The sequence below is a fragment of the Pelodiscus sinensis genome, chromosome 14 (genome assembly GCF_052426305.1).
Source record: "Pelodiscus sinensis isolate ZL-2025 chromosome 14, ASM5242630v1, whole genome shotgun sequence".
Taxonomy (NCBI): domain Eukaryota; kingdom Metazoa; phylum Chordata; order Testudines; family Trionychidae; genus Pelodiscus; species Pelodiscus sinensis.
Window position 1 is genome coordinate 32,719,353 of NC_143065.1, and position 17,482 is coordinate 32,736,834.

Consider the following 17,482-nt stretch of genomic DNA (forward strand, 5'->3'; position numbering starts at 1 on the left):
ACTGCAGACCTAGAGTTAAGGGCTGCAGGTTTGTCATGTGACTGAAAAAGTCACAGATACTTCAACTTCTGTGTTTGACTTCCATCTGGGAAGGTTCTAGGTGGGTCATGAGAGAAGAGTGGCAGGGCCAAACTGAGCGACTCTATATGCCAAACTGTAACACCCACAGCGAGGAGCTGGGCTCAGACCCATAGGACACAGGGGCCACTGCTGCTCGGGGAGAGTTTAGGGTGAGCTTGCTCTCCCATGCTTCCCCCACCTCCACGATCTTCCTCCCCTCACCTGGTCCAAAATGGGGTTGCAGTACAGGGGCAATTCATTTGAAAGATTTGGGTTTTTTTAATATATAAAACATAATGGAGCAGTGACTAAATTTTACTAGCTTTGTCATGACTGTTCTATGTTTGCTGGTAAGAAGAAATGCTGTGACAAATCTTCAGACATGCATATAATACTCATCTGCAATGGACATTTTGCTCAATGTAGTCAGCATACCCATAGAACAACCAGACAACTCGCTGCTTCACTCCAGGATCTGATGCGAGACTTGTCATGACTCAACAGTGCATGGCTTTCTGCATTATTCAGCAGGAAGTACAGGCAGCATTCTGATGCACTAACTAGTAACGCTGTTAGACAATAATGTAACTCAGGAGAGTTAAACTTTAACTTCCAACTCATCACTGAAACTCATCCTTCTCTACATCTTAACCCCATCCCTCAAGTGTAATTTCTTTAATGAAAACAAAGGAAGAAAAGGCCACTGCAAGAAAAGCCCAGTTCAAAGCTGCTGTTCAGGGACCAGACACACTCCTCCAAGTTATGCTGTTTTAAATGCACATTAAAAGACAGGTAATGTTCCCTCTTATCTGGAATATAAACGTGCCCTGAAACAGGCAAGGCTAGTTTTTCCATCCATATGGAAGGAAGGGCAAATATTAAACAGCATAAATAGACATAAATGTAGCAGAGATAAGGGGTGAGGGCAAGGGAAGGATGGCTTTTAACCATCTTTCTTATCCCTGATTCCTGGGAATCCATGGAGGCTGCTGGGAGCTCAGTACATTTGAAAGTTCAAGCCTCTTAGGGTATGTCTACACTACAAAGTTAATTCGAACTAACGGACGTTAGTTCGAATTAACTTTGATAGGTGCTACACCAGCGGAGCGCTTAGTTCGAACTAGGTAAACCTCATTCTACGAGGACTCAGCCTAGTTCGAACTTACTAGTTCGAATTAAGGGGTGTGTAGCCCCTTAATTCGAACTAGTGGGAGGCTAGCCCTCCCCAGCTTTCCCTGGTGGCCACTCTGGGCACCACCAGGGAAACTCTATTGCCCCCCTCCCGGCCCCAGACCCCTTAAAGGGGTACGGGCTGGCTATGGTGCCCGTGCCAGGTGCAAGCCTGCCAGCACCCAGCTAGCAGACCCTGCACCTGGCACGGCTCGAGCCAGCCACCCGATGCCCTCCAGCCCTCCCCCTCTTCCCGGGACCAGGCTGGCGGCTCCCGGGAGCTTGCCTGGGACTGCAAGAGGCGGGCACCCGCCAGGTCTAGTGTGGACATCGTGGACCTCGTCTATGACCTCCGCACTAGGTACAGGAAAGCGGCCGTCTAGGGCAGAAGAGCTGCCAGCCTGGCCACCCAGGAGCAGGTGTGCATGAAAATCAAGGTGGTCCACTGAGACCCCCGACCCTGAGCCCTGAGCTTACAATGGCCATACTGGGTCAGACCAAAGGTCCATCTAGCCCAGTAGCCTGTCTGCCGACAGCAGCCAACCCTAGGGACCCTGGAGGGGATGGACCGAAGACAGTGACCAAGCCATTTGTCTCGTGCCATCCCTCTCCAGGCTTCCACAAACTTTGGGCAGGGACACCACTCCTACTCCCGGCTAATACCACTCCATGGACCCAACCTCCATGACTTGATCTCATTTCTCTTTAAACTCTGTTCTAGTTCTAGCCTTCACAGCCTCCTGCAGCAAGGAGTTCCACAGGTTGACTCTTTGCTTTGTGAAGAACAACTTTCTGTTACTAGTTTGAAGCCTGCTACCCATTCCTTTCCTTTGGTGTCCTCTAGTCCTTCTATTATGGGAACTAATGAAGAACTTTTCTTGATGCACCCTCTCCACCCCACTCATGCTTTTATAGACCTCTATCCTGTCCCCCCTCCGTCTCCTCTTTTCTAAGCTGAAAAGTCCCAGTCTCTTTAGCCTCTCTTCATATGGGACCTCTTCCAGACCCCTGGTCATTGTAGTTGCCCTCCCCTCTCCCACCCTCTCTCTTCCCCTCTCCCACCTCCTTTTCCCAGTCTCCCCGCGTTTTCTTCAATAAAGAGAGATTCTATTTTTGACCACACGTTTTCTTTATTTTGTACATCAGGAAGGGGGGCTAGGGAAGGGTAAATGGAAGGAGGTGAGGGAGGAATGGGGTACGAGCCCCTGATGGAGAGAACTGGGCTGGCTCTATGGGCTTCTGGGGGTGGAAGCTCTCCTGCAGCCCCCCAATTGCCCCCTCTCCCCAGATGGCAGCCTGCGGCAAGTGCAGCCGGTCTGATGGCCGAGTGCTGTGATGTGCCCAGTGTGGGCACTCAGGGCACTCCAAGCCAGGACTGCTTTGCAAGCAGGGAACCCCTGAGAACTGTCTGTCCGGGGTGGGGGTCGGGTCCCTTTAAGCGCAGCCCTCGGCTAGCCTGAGGCAGCAGCTCCACGCTCTAAGTCCTCATCTGATGCCCTGCCGGCACTGCTTCCGGCCATCCTTAACCCCGGTTCTGGGTCCACTTAATGTGGACATGCTAGTTCGAATTAGCAAAACGCTAATTCAAACCAGTTTTTTAGTCTGGATCCGTTAGTTCGAATTAGCGCTGTAGTGTAGACATATCCTCATTTACAGATTTAGGAGCCTAATTTGAGGCATTTATTTTAAAGTCTCAGCTATAATCTGTATACCCATGCACCTCTCTATTTTATTTATGAATCAAATTAGCAACATTTATACAACATTTAAACAACATTTTAACCTGGAATTGCATCATGAGAAGATGGGCTATGTGGCTGAATGTGTTCAGTACCAGTCATATAACACTGGACCAAAGCCTAATACTTTCATGTGCTCTTTTCTCCCATTTATGCATGTCATTTTTATGGGGATGGGAAAAGACAAGAGGGAAAAGGATAATCCCATGGTAGAAGGTGGAAAGAGACTGGGGTGTCAGTTCCTTGAATGAAGGGTTTGGGTGCACAGCATTCTACTTACCTCTAGATTCATGAGCTTGCGTCGGCTCCAGCAGTGAAGGATCTGAACATGGCTCTATAGAGCACCAGCTTTCTCGGTTTATCTGAAAAAGTATAAAGTACAAAGTAAATGTCAACAGTGAGGCCATTTTTGGGAGTACACTGCTCCTGTTTTAAGGGCATCGTGCTCTTGCTGCCTAGAGACATGTCTGGACTTTCCCATCATTGGCACTGTGCTGACTTAAAGACTGAGCATCCCGGCTGGGCCCACTGTGCTGCACTACGGATAGGCAGCCTCCTGTCTGCAGCGTGACACAGCGGGCTGGTTAACCACTTAAACATACACGTTAGCCAGTTAAAATTTTTAATGGGATTTTACAACCCTAGTCCACAGCTCCATTATCACGGGTATTTTGGCCTGCTTGAGGTTTGGGGGCAGAATAAGACTTGTCAGACCCTAGCTACAGGGGAATTCTCTCCCTCCCTGCCCACCCCCGAAGTTTCCACCATTGAGGGAGCTCCCTCAACCTGACTAATTTAATTCTACTTCCCTGAGTTAGGGATGTAAAAGAGTAGTCGATTAGTCAACTACCTGATAAGCCTGTGCTGGCTCTTACTACATTTAAACTGCAGAGCAGCAGCAGGGGTAGCTCCTTTGGAGCGCCTTCCCTTACTGACCAATCGTAGTCGTCAAATTGTATCGACTACACAATTACCCAGTTACCCGCCTCTTAACATCCTTACCCTGAATAACAGATTATGTTAACTAGACTGTGAGGGAAAAGCACCATGATTTCTCCAGCTGCAGGAGAGGAGACCTTCTCTTTAGCGGGACAACCCCTCTTCTTTGGATGCCGATGTCCACCTCTGTTTGCTTTCGCCTTTGGCTTTTCCTGGTTTAGCTCTGGGGAGCCATCTCAGAAGTTGGCAGGGCCTCAGCTGCAGCAAACACTTCACAAGTGAAGCTGAGGGGAACAAATCTCCCTAAAAGTCAAATGCAGTCCTGGGATCTGGCTGGCAAGGAGACATGGCTGAGCCAAACTCTCTGTCACTGAAATAAAAGATTGACTTTCTCTTTGGAAAGTTCTGCAGCACAAATGGCTGGGGGAGCCGCCAGGGAGGCAGTCACAACTGCAGGGAGCTCCTGGGGGCAGGGCATTACATCGCTGCCAGTGACTGACACCAGAGGTCTGGTTCTGCCCCCACGCTGCAAGCAGACCAAAATATCCATTGTAATGGACCCGCGGACCTCAGCAGACAAAAGAAAGAAAAGGTGCAAAGTTTTATCACACTTCAGTGTTCTTGGTCACTGTACGTGGAACTAGGCTATGACATCTGCCACCTCTCAGCCAGCCAGTGCTACAGCAGAGCCGGCTGGGTAAGTGACAGAAATAAAAACAATCAGCTGCCTGGAAAAGCATTAGTCACCCTGCTCTGATGTCCTGCCTACATCTTACTACAATACAGTTCCATCCAACAAACAGCTCTCATATTATACAGCTTTCCTATTGCCTCCTGTGTGCCAAGCATATCTCAAAATGAACTTTCAAAGGAATAGGATGTGTATCTGTTTTAAGTAGCAAAGAAATGACCAAATGTACTACATCATCATTTTCCAAGCTCAGTGGGATATCCTGCTGGTGTGACCAGGAAGCATGACACAGTGTTTACAGGGCTAGTCTTGGATTCGGGAGAACTAGGTTCAAGTTAGAGCTTCATTTCCTGTGATACCTTGGGCAAGTTATTTGTCAGTCAGTGCCTCAGGTCCCCATCTACTGAATGAGCACATCACTGCTGCCCTGCCTCAGGGGGGCACTGTGAGGAGATACAATGAAGATGCTCAGGTACTATGATATTGAGGGGCCCAGAAGAACTCAAGGTCAGGTCTACACTTACTCAGGAGATTGATCTCCCACGGTTTGATTTACCAGGTCTAGTAAGGTCCTGTGGGTCATGAGGAATAAGGAAAGTTGATCGGGATGCCACAGAAATTCAACTTAAGGTATATCAGCTCCAGCTACGCTATTCTCATAGCTGGAGTTGTGTATCTGACGTCCACCTTTTCCCCCAGTGTAGACCTGGTCCAAGACAGAGTGGGAACCAGAAAGCCTTATAATTATTTCAAATTTTACATGCCTACAACCAGTTTAAGTGACAGCTATGATGAAAAAGATGAGTGGTTTAATATTAAATATACTAGCTAAGAAGAAGTATAAAAATGCATGAAGAGTGAGGAATGGCAGATGCAGGGAAAGAACTGGTACTGTCCCATTCATATATATTGAATAATACCTGGGAAACACTCATGCACAGCATATAACTAAATAGTTTGGTAAAGTCTGTCGACATTATATAAACCTAGTTTAAATATGTAGGGCTCGTCTACATTGGCCCCTTTTCCGGAAGGGGCATGTTAATTTCAGAGATCGCAATAGGGAAATCCGCGGGGGATTTAAATATCCCCCGCGGCATTTAAATAAAAATGTCCGCCGCTTTTTTCCGGCTTTTATAAAAGCCGGTAAAGAGCGTCTACACTGGCCCCGATCCTCCGGAAAAAGCGCCCTTTTCCAGAGGATCTTATTCCTACTTTGAATCCCCCGCGGATTTCCCTATTGCGATCTCTGAAATTAACATGCCCCTTCCGGAAAAGGGGCCAGTGCAGACGTAGCCGTACTGTTTAGAAACTGGGTTTTTTGAGTTTCAGATTCAACTCTTCAGGAAATGGGGCAGCAAGACTGATAGGATATGTCTAATACAGAGAAGTTGCAGCTCTCCGTTCCTTGGTTTACATGCAAGTCGTTCATACTTGAGAGCATGACAGTAGGGACAAGCAAATACCATAGAAAAATTCTTCCACCACTCCAAGTCAAACCAGAAACTCTTTGGAACAGATACTCTGGCTTTCACTGACAAATCTAGAGGAATGATCTGCAAACACATAGCAACATAAATCCAAGTTTGCCCAAGATCATGCCCCTGAAGAGAATCTAGGATGGCCATTTATTTGTGGCATGGGGCCAACATTCTCCCCATTCAATACCTGCTTGCACCAAACCTCCTCTTGCAAATGTCAGACCTGATTCTCCTCTCACAACTATTTTACACCGGAATAGCCCCATGGTATCAAGGGAATTACACCCATTTTACATCACAGGAAGGGAGAGGAGAATAATACCTAATGCTGTCCTGTCCTACGAATACTGCTTGGAAAAAAGATAGGCCATATGCAACTGATTAAGAAACTTGATATAACAAATTGCATTCTTTTTTTTCTATCATAAATACTTGAATTCTCTGAAAATTCAGTACAGATTTTGACAGTCTTTTCAACGGATAATTATTTGTGATTTTCCCCCCATAAGCCAGCCAGCTCCACTCTTTCTAACCTGTGACTTAACCAAATATATAAACTGCTGTACAGGCAGTCCCCGACTTAGCAGTTACGAACTGGGCTGCCCCGGAGTACACGGACTGCGGGACCTTGCGGTCCCACCGCCCGTGTACTCCGGGCGAGAAAAGCTGCTCCGCGTCTCCCTGGTCTGTAGACCAGGAAGACGCGGAGCAAAGCCGCTGCCCGCCTGCCCCCTCCCCCCCCCCGCGGCTTTGCAAAGCCTCGGGGGGGCTTGGGCAGCGATACAGCCCAGGCGCGCCTCGGCTGCTCTGCTGCCGACTTCCCCGAGGCTTTGCAAAGCCGCGGTGAAAGCCGGCAGCGGGACAGCCCAGACGCCCCGCGGCTGTCCCGCTGCCGGCGTCCTCAGAGGCTTTGCTCCCCATCTCCCTGGTCTGCTGGTCTCCAGCAGACCAGGGAGTCTGGGAGCAAAGGCGCGGAGGACCCAGGCGGCGGGACCGTGGTGCGTCTCGGTCCACCGCCCGCGTCTTCCTGGTTTGCTGGGGTGGGGGGGGGGGCGCAGCTAGTATGCCCCTCCCCCCCCCCAGCAGACTAGGCTTTTCTCCAGACGCCTGTGACAGAGCAGCTGGGGTGCTGCCGGTTGGTCCCGCAGCGCCGCTCTAGGCGCTACTGGACCAACCCAGCAGCACCCCAGCCGCTCTGGTCCTGATTCAGCTGCTGCTGGTCAGTTTCAGCAGCGGCTGAATCAGGACGCCTGGGGCAGAGCAGATGGGGTGCTGCTGGGTTGGCCCAGTAGCGCCGACGAGCTGCTCTGCCCCAGGCGTCCTGATTTAGCCGCTGCTGAAACTGACCAGCGCTGACTACAGGAAGCCCGAGGCAGAGTTGGTCTGCCTCAGGCTTCCTGGAATCAGCTGCTGATCAGTTTCAGCAGCAGCTGACTTGGGGAGGCTTGGGGTTCTTAAGTTGATTCTGTATGTAAGTCAGAACTGGCGGTCAGTTTCAGCAGCGGCTGAATCTGGACGCCAGTTCCGACTTACATACAGATTCAACTTAAGAACAAACCTACAGTCCCTATCTTGTACGTAACCCGGGGACTGCCTGTATTCTAAACTAATTAACAGAGGTAATGAAAGGCTACTACTGAAGAGAGCTCTTAACAAGCCTACTTTTAGACATAAATTATTTTGGATTCCCTATTTTGAATCAATACAAAGTCTGCTTTTAATAATACGCTCCAGGATTCATTTAACACCACTAATGCAGGAAGAATATATATTATACACCAATATAAAAACCAATAAAAGTACTTGTGTAAATGAATGATGTCTGCATGACAGAAAGCCAAAACAGCTGCATTTCAGAGAAGATTACTCAATAACAGAAAAATTGGGCGACCTAAACATACCTAAACTAAAGGCCATCCACTTAAACTTCCTTACCAAAACCCTGCTTCATCCTCCTCATCCCATCCCAAATCAACAAGTAGTCCTGCAGCACCTCAGGCCTGTTCTATACTAAAGGGGAAAGTTGACTTAAGATAATGCAACTCAGCTACGTTAATTACGTAGCTGGAGTCCAAGTATCTTAAATCGTGTTTTGGTGCTGTCCACACAGCGGGAGGTCAATGGGAGCACATGCTCTCATTGACTTCCCTTGCTCCTCATGAGTAGCAGGACTACCGGTGCCAATGGGGGGTGCCCTCTCAGTTCAAATTAGTGGGTCTTCATTAGACCCACTAATTTGATCCCTGGAAGACTGACTGCGGGATCACTGATCTTCTCCGTATTGCAGACAAGTCCTTAGAGACTAACAAAAAATATTGTATCATGTGCTTCTGTGGGCAAAACCCACTTCTTCAGATAGTTTACACTCGACAGCGACAGAATATTGAAGCAGGGGGCAGACAAGTGAGACTGATCACAAAAAATCAGCCTCAGTTCCATCTTCTACTGGCCTCTGTCACAACCTAGAGATTTTATCATGGACACAGAACCATTATCAATCACTAAAACTAGTTCCCACAGTCTTTCTGCTTCTTTAAAAGGGATGTTAGTAAGAGAAAGACAGACTGATTGCTTTCAAAACATTCAAAGCCCTTCTTTCCCTCTGCACCCACACTGATTGTGAGCTGCCAAAGGCTTGGATCTTGATTTGCTAGTGTTGGAGCAGAGATAATATGGCACCATATAAATGGCAGCAGGAAATCTGCAGCATTCTCGATGGACAGAGCTTCTGTATGCAGACTTTTGGAAAAAGGTCAGCAGGAAGCCATGTAGTTTCACATGCACAGGACTGAAACTGCTGAAGACAACAAACAGATCAAAGACGCATCTCCACAACACTCAAAAACAGTACTCCTGAGGTCTGTGTTTGTTTAAGAGCTGTATTTAATGGACCAGAGTATAAGCAGGGCAGACAAGCCGCCAGCTCAGTACCAAAGTGGATTCAACTGGGCCAGCACTGCTATAGCTGTGCAAACTTGTGGCTTCCAGAAACTCAGAGCCAGCCTACTGAAGACATTTACTTTAAAATCCAAAGCAACTTACTAGAGAAACCTCTGTGCAGAGTAAAAGAAAGAGGAGACATAAGACAGTCTGCTAGACAAAAGGGACAGTTAAGTTACATTCTGCATCATGTGGGAACAATTAGTGACCACCAGCTCTTATTTCCTTCAGTTAAACACAGAGATCTTTCATTTTAAAGATCCACAATGGCATCCCCCCCCCCGGCCTTTTCCTGTGCTCAACAATGTATCTCAGTGGAGTTCTCCAACATACTTCTAGAAAATACTGTACTCATTAATATTCCATTTCACTGGCTCAGTTGCCTCTTCTCAGATAACTTCTTAAACTTTCACTTTCCTCTTCTTTCCACGCTATGTCTAGACTGTCACTTTCCCCAACCCCCACCCCATCCCTCCCCCACCCAAAAAGGGTACACAAATTGTGCTCTGCAATTTGTGTACCTTTTTCTGATTATTTTTGCAGAAGAGGCTTTTCTGAAATTTGGCATGTCTACAGTGGGCCAAATTTGGGAAAAGCCTCCTCTTTCGGAAGAGCCCTTCTTCCCCATAAAATGAGGAATACAGGGTTTCCGAAAGAGAGCGTCTGCTCTTCTGCAAAAAATGTTGGAAGAGCAGATGAGTTCCCTGGATGCGGCAGAGTTTTTCCAGGATACACTCTGTATCCCGGAAACACTCCGTAGTCTAGACATAGCCCCAGAGGGCTCACATTTAACATTTGGTTCAAAGTCAGTGCCTCAGCAATAGATGATCTGGCGCATCTTCATCTCTTATTCACAACTATAGTCTCACCAGAGATTTTACTAGTATGAGACCTGAACGTGGGCCCTAGTGTTTCCTTTCCAAGAGAAGTGTTATATTAAGTCTCATTAACATCAGCGGCTGTCATAACAAATGCCATCAAAAGCAGGATTCTTTTACAAGACTCATGCTAGTTTGAACTGTGTAACACGGCTCTGCTGGTACTGCATTATAGTACTGGCCGTATAATAAGAGAGCTTACTCATAACTTGAAATTTCCAAAAGGAGTGACAGATAAGACAGGGTAGTTGTGGACACTAAGATGTTTTAACAGAAGGCAGCCTCATTTCCATTCTATTCTCAAAGTGTTCTCCTCCACTTCACATATTATCTCAACATGAAGAAGTCTTCCACTATTTAAACGGTTTGCAATTTTCAACCTTTTGATGGCAGTATGATAAATTAAATTGAAGTATCTCAAAAAGAGGAACCAGATAGTTTTAGATTTACTTGCCTTAAAAATCTCTACTGATTTGTTTCCTTCTTTGTTATTTTAAATAAGTCTGAAATGAATATGTGAAGTTAAGCTTGTGCATAAATCCTTTCCAAATTAGGGATATTAAAGACTAGTTGATTATCCGAGAAGCATTTGCTTATCGGATAGTCTGTTGACCAATAGACTAGTCGATTTCTCCGCCCCGCCCCCCCTTGCTGCCTCTATAATATAGAGGCAGCAAAGGGGGAGGAAAGGGGTACTTCAAAATGGCAGTGTCACACAGCTGTGCAGCGGTGCCACTTTGAAACCCCAAGGTGGCGTTACAAAGGGGCAGTCCCCAGCTGACCTCGGGCTCCATGGTTTTCAAATGCACAAGAGGACTGGGGACTCTTGTACATTTCAAAGGACGCACCCGTGTGTAGCCCGGAATAGGCAGGACTTCCTGCTGGCCCCGGGCTGTATGCAGAGTTCCGCATCCCTCCTTTGAAATGTACAAGAACCCCAGTAAGTGCCTATCGCCTAGTCAAGCAGTCGATTGAAATTCTATCGACTAGTCAATTAACCACATTTTAACATCCCTAGTGAATACTGCCATATCTCCAAGTCTCCAGGGGCACAAGTATTCAGAAAAGGTCCCTTGGGTCATATTAATAAGTAAGTGGAACAAATGGGATAGGGCTAACAACAGCTATGGTTTATAGAGGGAGTAGAGAAGAGGATCCTATAACCAGAAGACCTGTTGAATTGCTAGATAAATTGTTGCTGTGTAGTCTAAGAACACCAGGAGCTACTCAGACTGCAGCATTTCTTTTGGCAATCTTCCAAACAAGAAAGTGGATGAATGTCCCAAGAACATGATTTAACATTTGACAGCAGTGAGGTCCCTTCCCCATCAGCTGGGACTAAATTGCTGCTGAAAATCATGCTAGTGCACATACATATTAGCTGCAAAGAATGTACTTGAAATGTTTATATTTCCTGCACACACATCTCTTTCCAAATTCCAGGTAGCTGAAACTTACAGGCAATCTTAAAATGTCCTATTATCTCAAATGAATCTGAGTGATCCCTTCCACTTCTCCCTTGAGAAACAAGCCATGTCAAAACAAGTTAAACCTACAGCGTATTAAATGTATCTCCTTTCCCCTCAAAACTGAAACAGAACACACATCCCTCCCCCAAAAAATGCTGGCATGAGTTCAACATTACAGCTGTGAAATCAAAGTAACACCCAAAAGTTTAAGGCTTGCTTCCCACATGAGGCATTGTATAGCTTATATATTTGATTGGAATGCACAAAAACCAAACAAACGTGAATGTTTTTATTTAGTGAACAAACAGGACAGTAAACTAAATGCACAGAGGTAAGATAAAAATTATATAAGTTAACACTTGGAGAAACCGAGGGTTTAATTATAAGGTTAAACCTGAGTTTAATAGTCTGCAGCATATTGAGTTTAGAAAAAATGTTGCTCCAAGTTTTGCTGGCTACAAGAGTCCTATAACGACGACTGCACTGACAGTTTATCACACATAATATCATCTGCCAAAACCCATTACAGTCTTATACATAGAACAGAGCAATCTATCTGAACCACAGGTTGAAATTCTGGTCAATTCACTTTCAAAATGTCTTTAAGTGCTTATTTCCACCCTTTCAGATTGTGTGAATGCATTTATGGTCGGATGCGTAGCACCTAGATACCACAGTGATTGTCACCTTACATGTCGGTCTGTCTAGGTATTTCTATATAAGTAGCCCTTGACTGCCAGTATTGCTTTGCTGAGTTTTAAAACATGAGAATTGTAAATATTTAAAAATTCAGGGCTGAGCATCTGCAGTGAAAACTGCAGTAAATAGCTCACTGTACATTTCACAGCATCTTTGCTGTTTCATGCTTATGAAATTATTAGCTATAGGTCAGAGAACTCAAATCTTCCTTGCAGAATTTATAAACTGAATGAATCCAATCGTTTGGGAATTTTTTCCTCTGCTCATTTCTTCTCGGTTAGGGAAACTGAGGGTTAGATCTCCTATTGAGAAACCATTGATTTTAGTAGAGAACTAGGTTGTATTATATCAGGCCTGCACAACTCGGAAAGCGACGAGGGCCACATTACTACAGTAAACTTCTGATAATCCGGCACCTTTAGGACCCAGGGGGTGCCGGATTATCAGATATGCCGGACTATCAGAAGGGGGGGCTATGAGGGGTCTGGAGTGGGGTGGGAGGGGATGCCACCCCAGACCCCTCATAGCCCCCCCTTACGATAGTCCGGCTCTGCCCCAGGCGTCCCTGATTCAGCTGTTGCTGGTCAGTTTCAGCAGCAGCTGAATCGGAGATGCCTGCAATAGAGCAGCTGGGGTGCTGCCGGGTTGGTCCCGCAGCGTCAAAGGACGGCGCTGCGGGACCAACCCGGCAGCACCCCAGCTGCTCTGCCCCAGGGGTCCCCGATTCAGCCGCTGCTGAAACAGATCAGTGGCTGATTCCAGGAAGCCCGGGGCAGAACTGCTCTGCCCCGGGCTTCCTGGAATCAGCCGCTGATCTGTTTCAGCAGCGGCTGACTTGGGGACCCTGGGGCAGAGCAGCTGGGGTCCTGCCGGGTTGGTCCCGCAGCGCTGAGGGGCGGCGCTACGAGACCAACCCAGCAGCACCCCAGCTGCTCTGCCCCAGGCGTGGGGATTCAGCCTGCTGGTGAAACTGACGCTGCTGGTCAGTTTCAGCAGCGGCTGAATCCCCACGCCTGGGGCAAAGCAGCTGAGTGCTGCCAGGTTGGTCCCGTAGTGCCGCCCCTCGGCACTGCGGGACCAACCCAGCAGCACCCCAGCTACTCTGCCCCAGGGGTCCCCAAGTCAGCCGCTGCTGTGTGTCTCCACTTGTGTGTCTCCACTTGGCCTCCTGGCATTTGTCTCTCCTTCACCCTGCCCCTTGGTGTCTTCCCCTTTCTCCTGACCTGCCCCCCTCTCCTCAGCACAAGCCCCTTCCCCTACCCTACCAAGATTCTGCCTTTTTGAATCCAGCAGTCGCTGGCATCTGCCGGCGTCCTGCCCTCTGGCTCACGCCCCGCCTTCTCGTGCCAGAGCTGCATGCAGGCAGCCTGGTGGCGAGAATCGCCACACTTCCCCCTCCCTGGCAGCGCTCTGCTCCTCCGCCCGGCCAGCAGATCAGATGGGGCCGCGCTGCCCATAGTTATCATGGGCCGCACAGTGAGCTCTTGTGGGCCACATGTTGTGCAGGCCTGATTTATATCAATACATTTGTAAGACACCCCTACACAATGATGATGAGTACAGCATAGGAACCCAAACAGCACAGTTACCAATACCGTAAGGTTCTCTAGTTTCATGGCGCTACACAAATTCAGTATCTTATTTTGAATCTATTTTGAAATGGCTTATTTTGAAATTTGGCACATCTACACAGCACCAAATTTTGAAATAATGCGCTATTTTGAGCCATCCCTTATCCCTCATGCAATGAGGTATACTGGGATGGCAAAACAGCACACCCATTATTTCGAAAAATATTTTAAAACAACAGGAAGCTTCTGTAGATGCGGAGTAGCTACTTCGGGATACCAGAGATATCCTGAAATACCTGTGAAGTGTAGACGTACCCTTAGAGGTGGATCAGAGCATCCTGAATTTATACTTGGCTGCCTAGAACTATAGTAAGCCATGCAGCAGGTGGAGATTGGGTACTGTAGAGATACTGCTTCCCTTCCCCCACATCTCCTAGACTGGTGTGCAGGAAAGAAGAGTGGCACAAAATCACTTTATCAGCTTCATGACATCCAGTGTCAGAATTCCCTAGTAGACCGTTAAACCAACTTTATGATCTTTGTGCTATACAGTGACACAGCAAGGCCAGATAGCAGGGGGGCAGTTCTGCTCCCAAAATGTCAGGAATTTGAGTTGTCCCCACGAACAGGAGAGCAGATTATTTTTTAAATCAGCGGAGGGAAATTATTTTTATCCTCTCAACCCCAAAATGACTGAGTATTGTTTCAAACTGTACAAAAAATAAGCTTCAGGCAGTCTAAAAATAGAAAAATTCAGCCCCAAAGTCTAATACTTAAGAAAGTTATGAGCACCTAAAAATAATTAGTTAGAACTGAATTTTTTTTGCAACTTTACCTACAAGTAGCTGTAACCAAAGCAAGTGCAACCTCACTTACATACCGTAGCTGAAACAGAACTAGTTCTTCTGTGTTCAATGCTTATCCCAAAGATCTTCTCAATCAGCCTATTTTTTAACTTCAGATGTCACTGAGATCATCTGTTTAAAAAAGCAGGGTAGTGCGCACCAATGCATTACTGGCAACACTTGATTCAAGAGTCCTTTGAGAATCAGGTCAATGAGCCTATGTGAAAGCTACTTGCTGTGCTGTCTTATTTTCACCATAATTTCAAAGGCAGACTTACTAGTAAAGGGCATTTTTGTTTGTTTGAACTGATGTACTGATAACTGACATTTGGACACTTGAGGCTAAGGAAACAGTATCCCACTCAAACCAAAACAACGACCTGGGACAATCCTCCTACCTTCTATAAATAGTTTAATTAAAAAAAAAAAATCTTTCCTTGCCTAAGGGTCTGATCCAGATGTCATTGACATCAACAAATGATTGGTCATAGAGTTTGCCTGGTGTTGCTCCGATATCTCTAAAATTAGCCCATGCTGTGTTGTAGATGGCAGATTAAAACATGAAGCAGTAAAAAAACACGATAAATGTTACTGTAATTCCTGACTGTTTGGGTCTCTATGTTCCATGAGTTAGCATGGTATGCATGCAAACACTGAATAACTTTCAGGAACAGTATCACCCACTGTGTTGGAAGCTGACTGGAAAAATATTCAGGTGATTTCGTAAGACCCATATTTTGTTATAAATTCTAAGTTTTACTTAACAAAACTCAAGTTAGGAAACTGAGGACTTCAGAAATGCAAGTAACAGTTGAGTCTAGATCATAGCAAGTAACAGTTTAGTCTAGGCAGTCAAACTCAGCTTCCCAAAAGTGTGCTTTTTATGTAAACAGTTGGATGTCAGGGGATAACAATGCTTCCTATCTATTGTAGAAGACCATTCAACACCACCGCTAACACTGTTTGTACAATGTGTCTGCACATTTATTTTGTCTATGACTCAGAGTGATGTCTAGAGATTGCTTCCAGTTTCTTGTAATCAGCATAATTAGAAAACTTAATTAGAGATAATATTAGAAAACAAGTCATCAAATCCAATATGGCCAGAAAACCAGAAAAGGTTTCTAGGAGCAGGAGAGGAATGCATAAAATGGGAGCCAAACATAATCATCCAATCTCTAGGTGAATGTGAGTTGGCAAGTGCCAGGCTTACGTTAGTGAAGGTAGAATAGGTCAGGGAATCAATTAAGAAAACGTATCATGGAAAAAATAACTACACTGCTTATAATTCTGTATTTAAAAAAAAAAAAAAAAGGATAGCTTTTCTACCTTCACCTCTGACAGAAAGAATGGAAAAAGACTTTAGGAGCCATAACGTTCGACTAACAAAAATGATCCATGCAGCCAGAGCCACCTATCCATACAGCCCCCCAAGCCCTCCAGTTTCAAAAGGGTGACTGTCCTCATGAGTTAAGATATCAAAGTCAGGCTGTGTTATGAAGTTACTTGGGCTGCCTTCCCATTTCCAACCGCTGTGCCAGGAAACTGTTCAAGCTCCAAGCAGAGCTGTTACAGTGACAGAACATTCCCAGACTGCCACCATACTGTTTGGTGGAGTACTAATTTTAGATTGGAGGAGAGCGCCCTGGACAGTTAGCCAAGAGGCATTTCTGGTTCTAGCTTCCACCCTTTTAAGACAAAACATTTGAACAAACAAAAACAACCCCTCTGCCCCAAAATAGAAAAGCTTTATACAGAACAAACAGACAGAGAACACTGACAAAAAAACTATCATGCCTTTTTGGGTTGAACACATAGTCCTCAGGGGGAAGTGCAGAAGACCAGTGGGTAAAATGTCTTTAGTTCGAAAACAACTTAATACGGGAAGGCTCAATACATCTTTTAGGGAAGTTTACAAAATATCTGCAGTGCCACTGATGATTTTGATGGAAAAGAAAAGAGCTAAGTCAAGCACTTGAAAAAGATACATTGAACAGTATGTTTCTATCACCTCTCAAAGCATGTCATAGCAATAGTAAAATCACTTGATGTTTGATCATTTTAATAAATACTCAGGATCTAAAAACTGCACAGTAACCTCCTGCTCCCCTTTCAAAGGAAGCACACGAAATCTGGCTGTCTGTGGTGCATTTAAAGCAGAGAGTAGATTCATGTATCCAAGATGAGTAAGTAGCACTAAAGAATAGGAAGTGTAAACAAACAATACTGTACCTTTAACAACACAACATCTACAGTCCTGTCCACCTTGGAAATGTCACACAGGCTGTACCGCCTCTTGTGTCGTTCATACATTTTGTCCAAAAAAAGAAAAAGAGAGGCAAAACGCAAGGAGCAGAGCCCACCATTAACTCCAGGATAAACTCGGCAAGGCAAACCGTCCAAATCTCTCACATATGCGCTGAGAGAAGTCTCTGCATCTCAGTGTTCCTTGAATCACATCAGCTGCTCCAATTCTCTTAACAGGAGAAAAGAAAATCCCAGAGCTGACACTGTTTGATTAAAGTCTTCTTAGAACACCAGGTCACTTATGCAAGTAACGTAGGAATTTATAGCAAACAAGACAGATATGTTCAGAGAGATTACTGTAAATATGAAATTTAAAATAATATTAGGTGATGAGGATGGCACCAGCATTCCTGTTACAGTTGATAAAAAAAAAAAGCCATGAGTTTTCTAGCCAATGTTAATGGCAGAAAAGCACCAAAATTAAATACTGGAAAGCGAGAGTGAGAACAAAAGCCAGATGTATGCAACTGGAACTGTGTAACCTATCAAAAAAAACAGAAAAAAAACACCCTAGGCTAGACTCAAACACAACGTGTCTAATTCAAAGAAGAAAAGACTATCCAATCCAAAGAAAATATTGTTGCTGATAGACTTTCATTCACTGTTCAAAGATGTAAAAGAAAAAAACAACATTCACTGTTCAAAGATGTAAAAGAAAAAAACAACAAAATATACACTTTCTTTCTTTCTTTC

The 17,482-nt window shown here is 45.7% G+C and overlaps 1 protein-coding gene across 6 annotated transcripts in view; it reads right to left on the bottom strand.

The window, feature by feature from the left end:
* The window catches only part of AKAP13 (A-kinase anchoring protein 13), a 378,791-nt gene that overhangs the window by 107,204 nt on the left and 254,105 nt on the right, over nt 1-17,482 (bottom strand). For all 6 annotated transcript variants that reach the window (XM_075897025.2, XM_075897027.2, XM_075897026.2 and 3 more), the window contains exon 12: nt 3,250-3,331. In XM_075897025.2, coding sequence (XP_075753140.2) covers nt 3,250-3,331 — 82 coding nt within the window. The remainder of the gene's footprint in view (nt 1-3,249; nt 3,332-17,482) is intronic.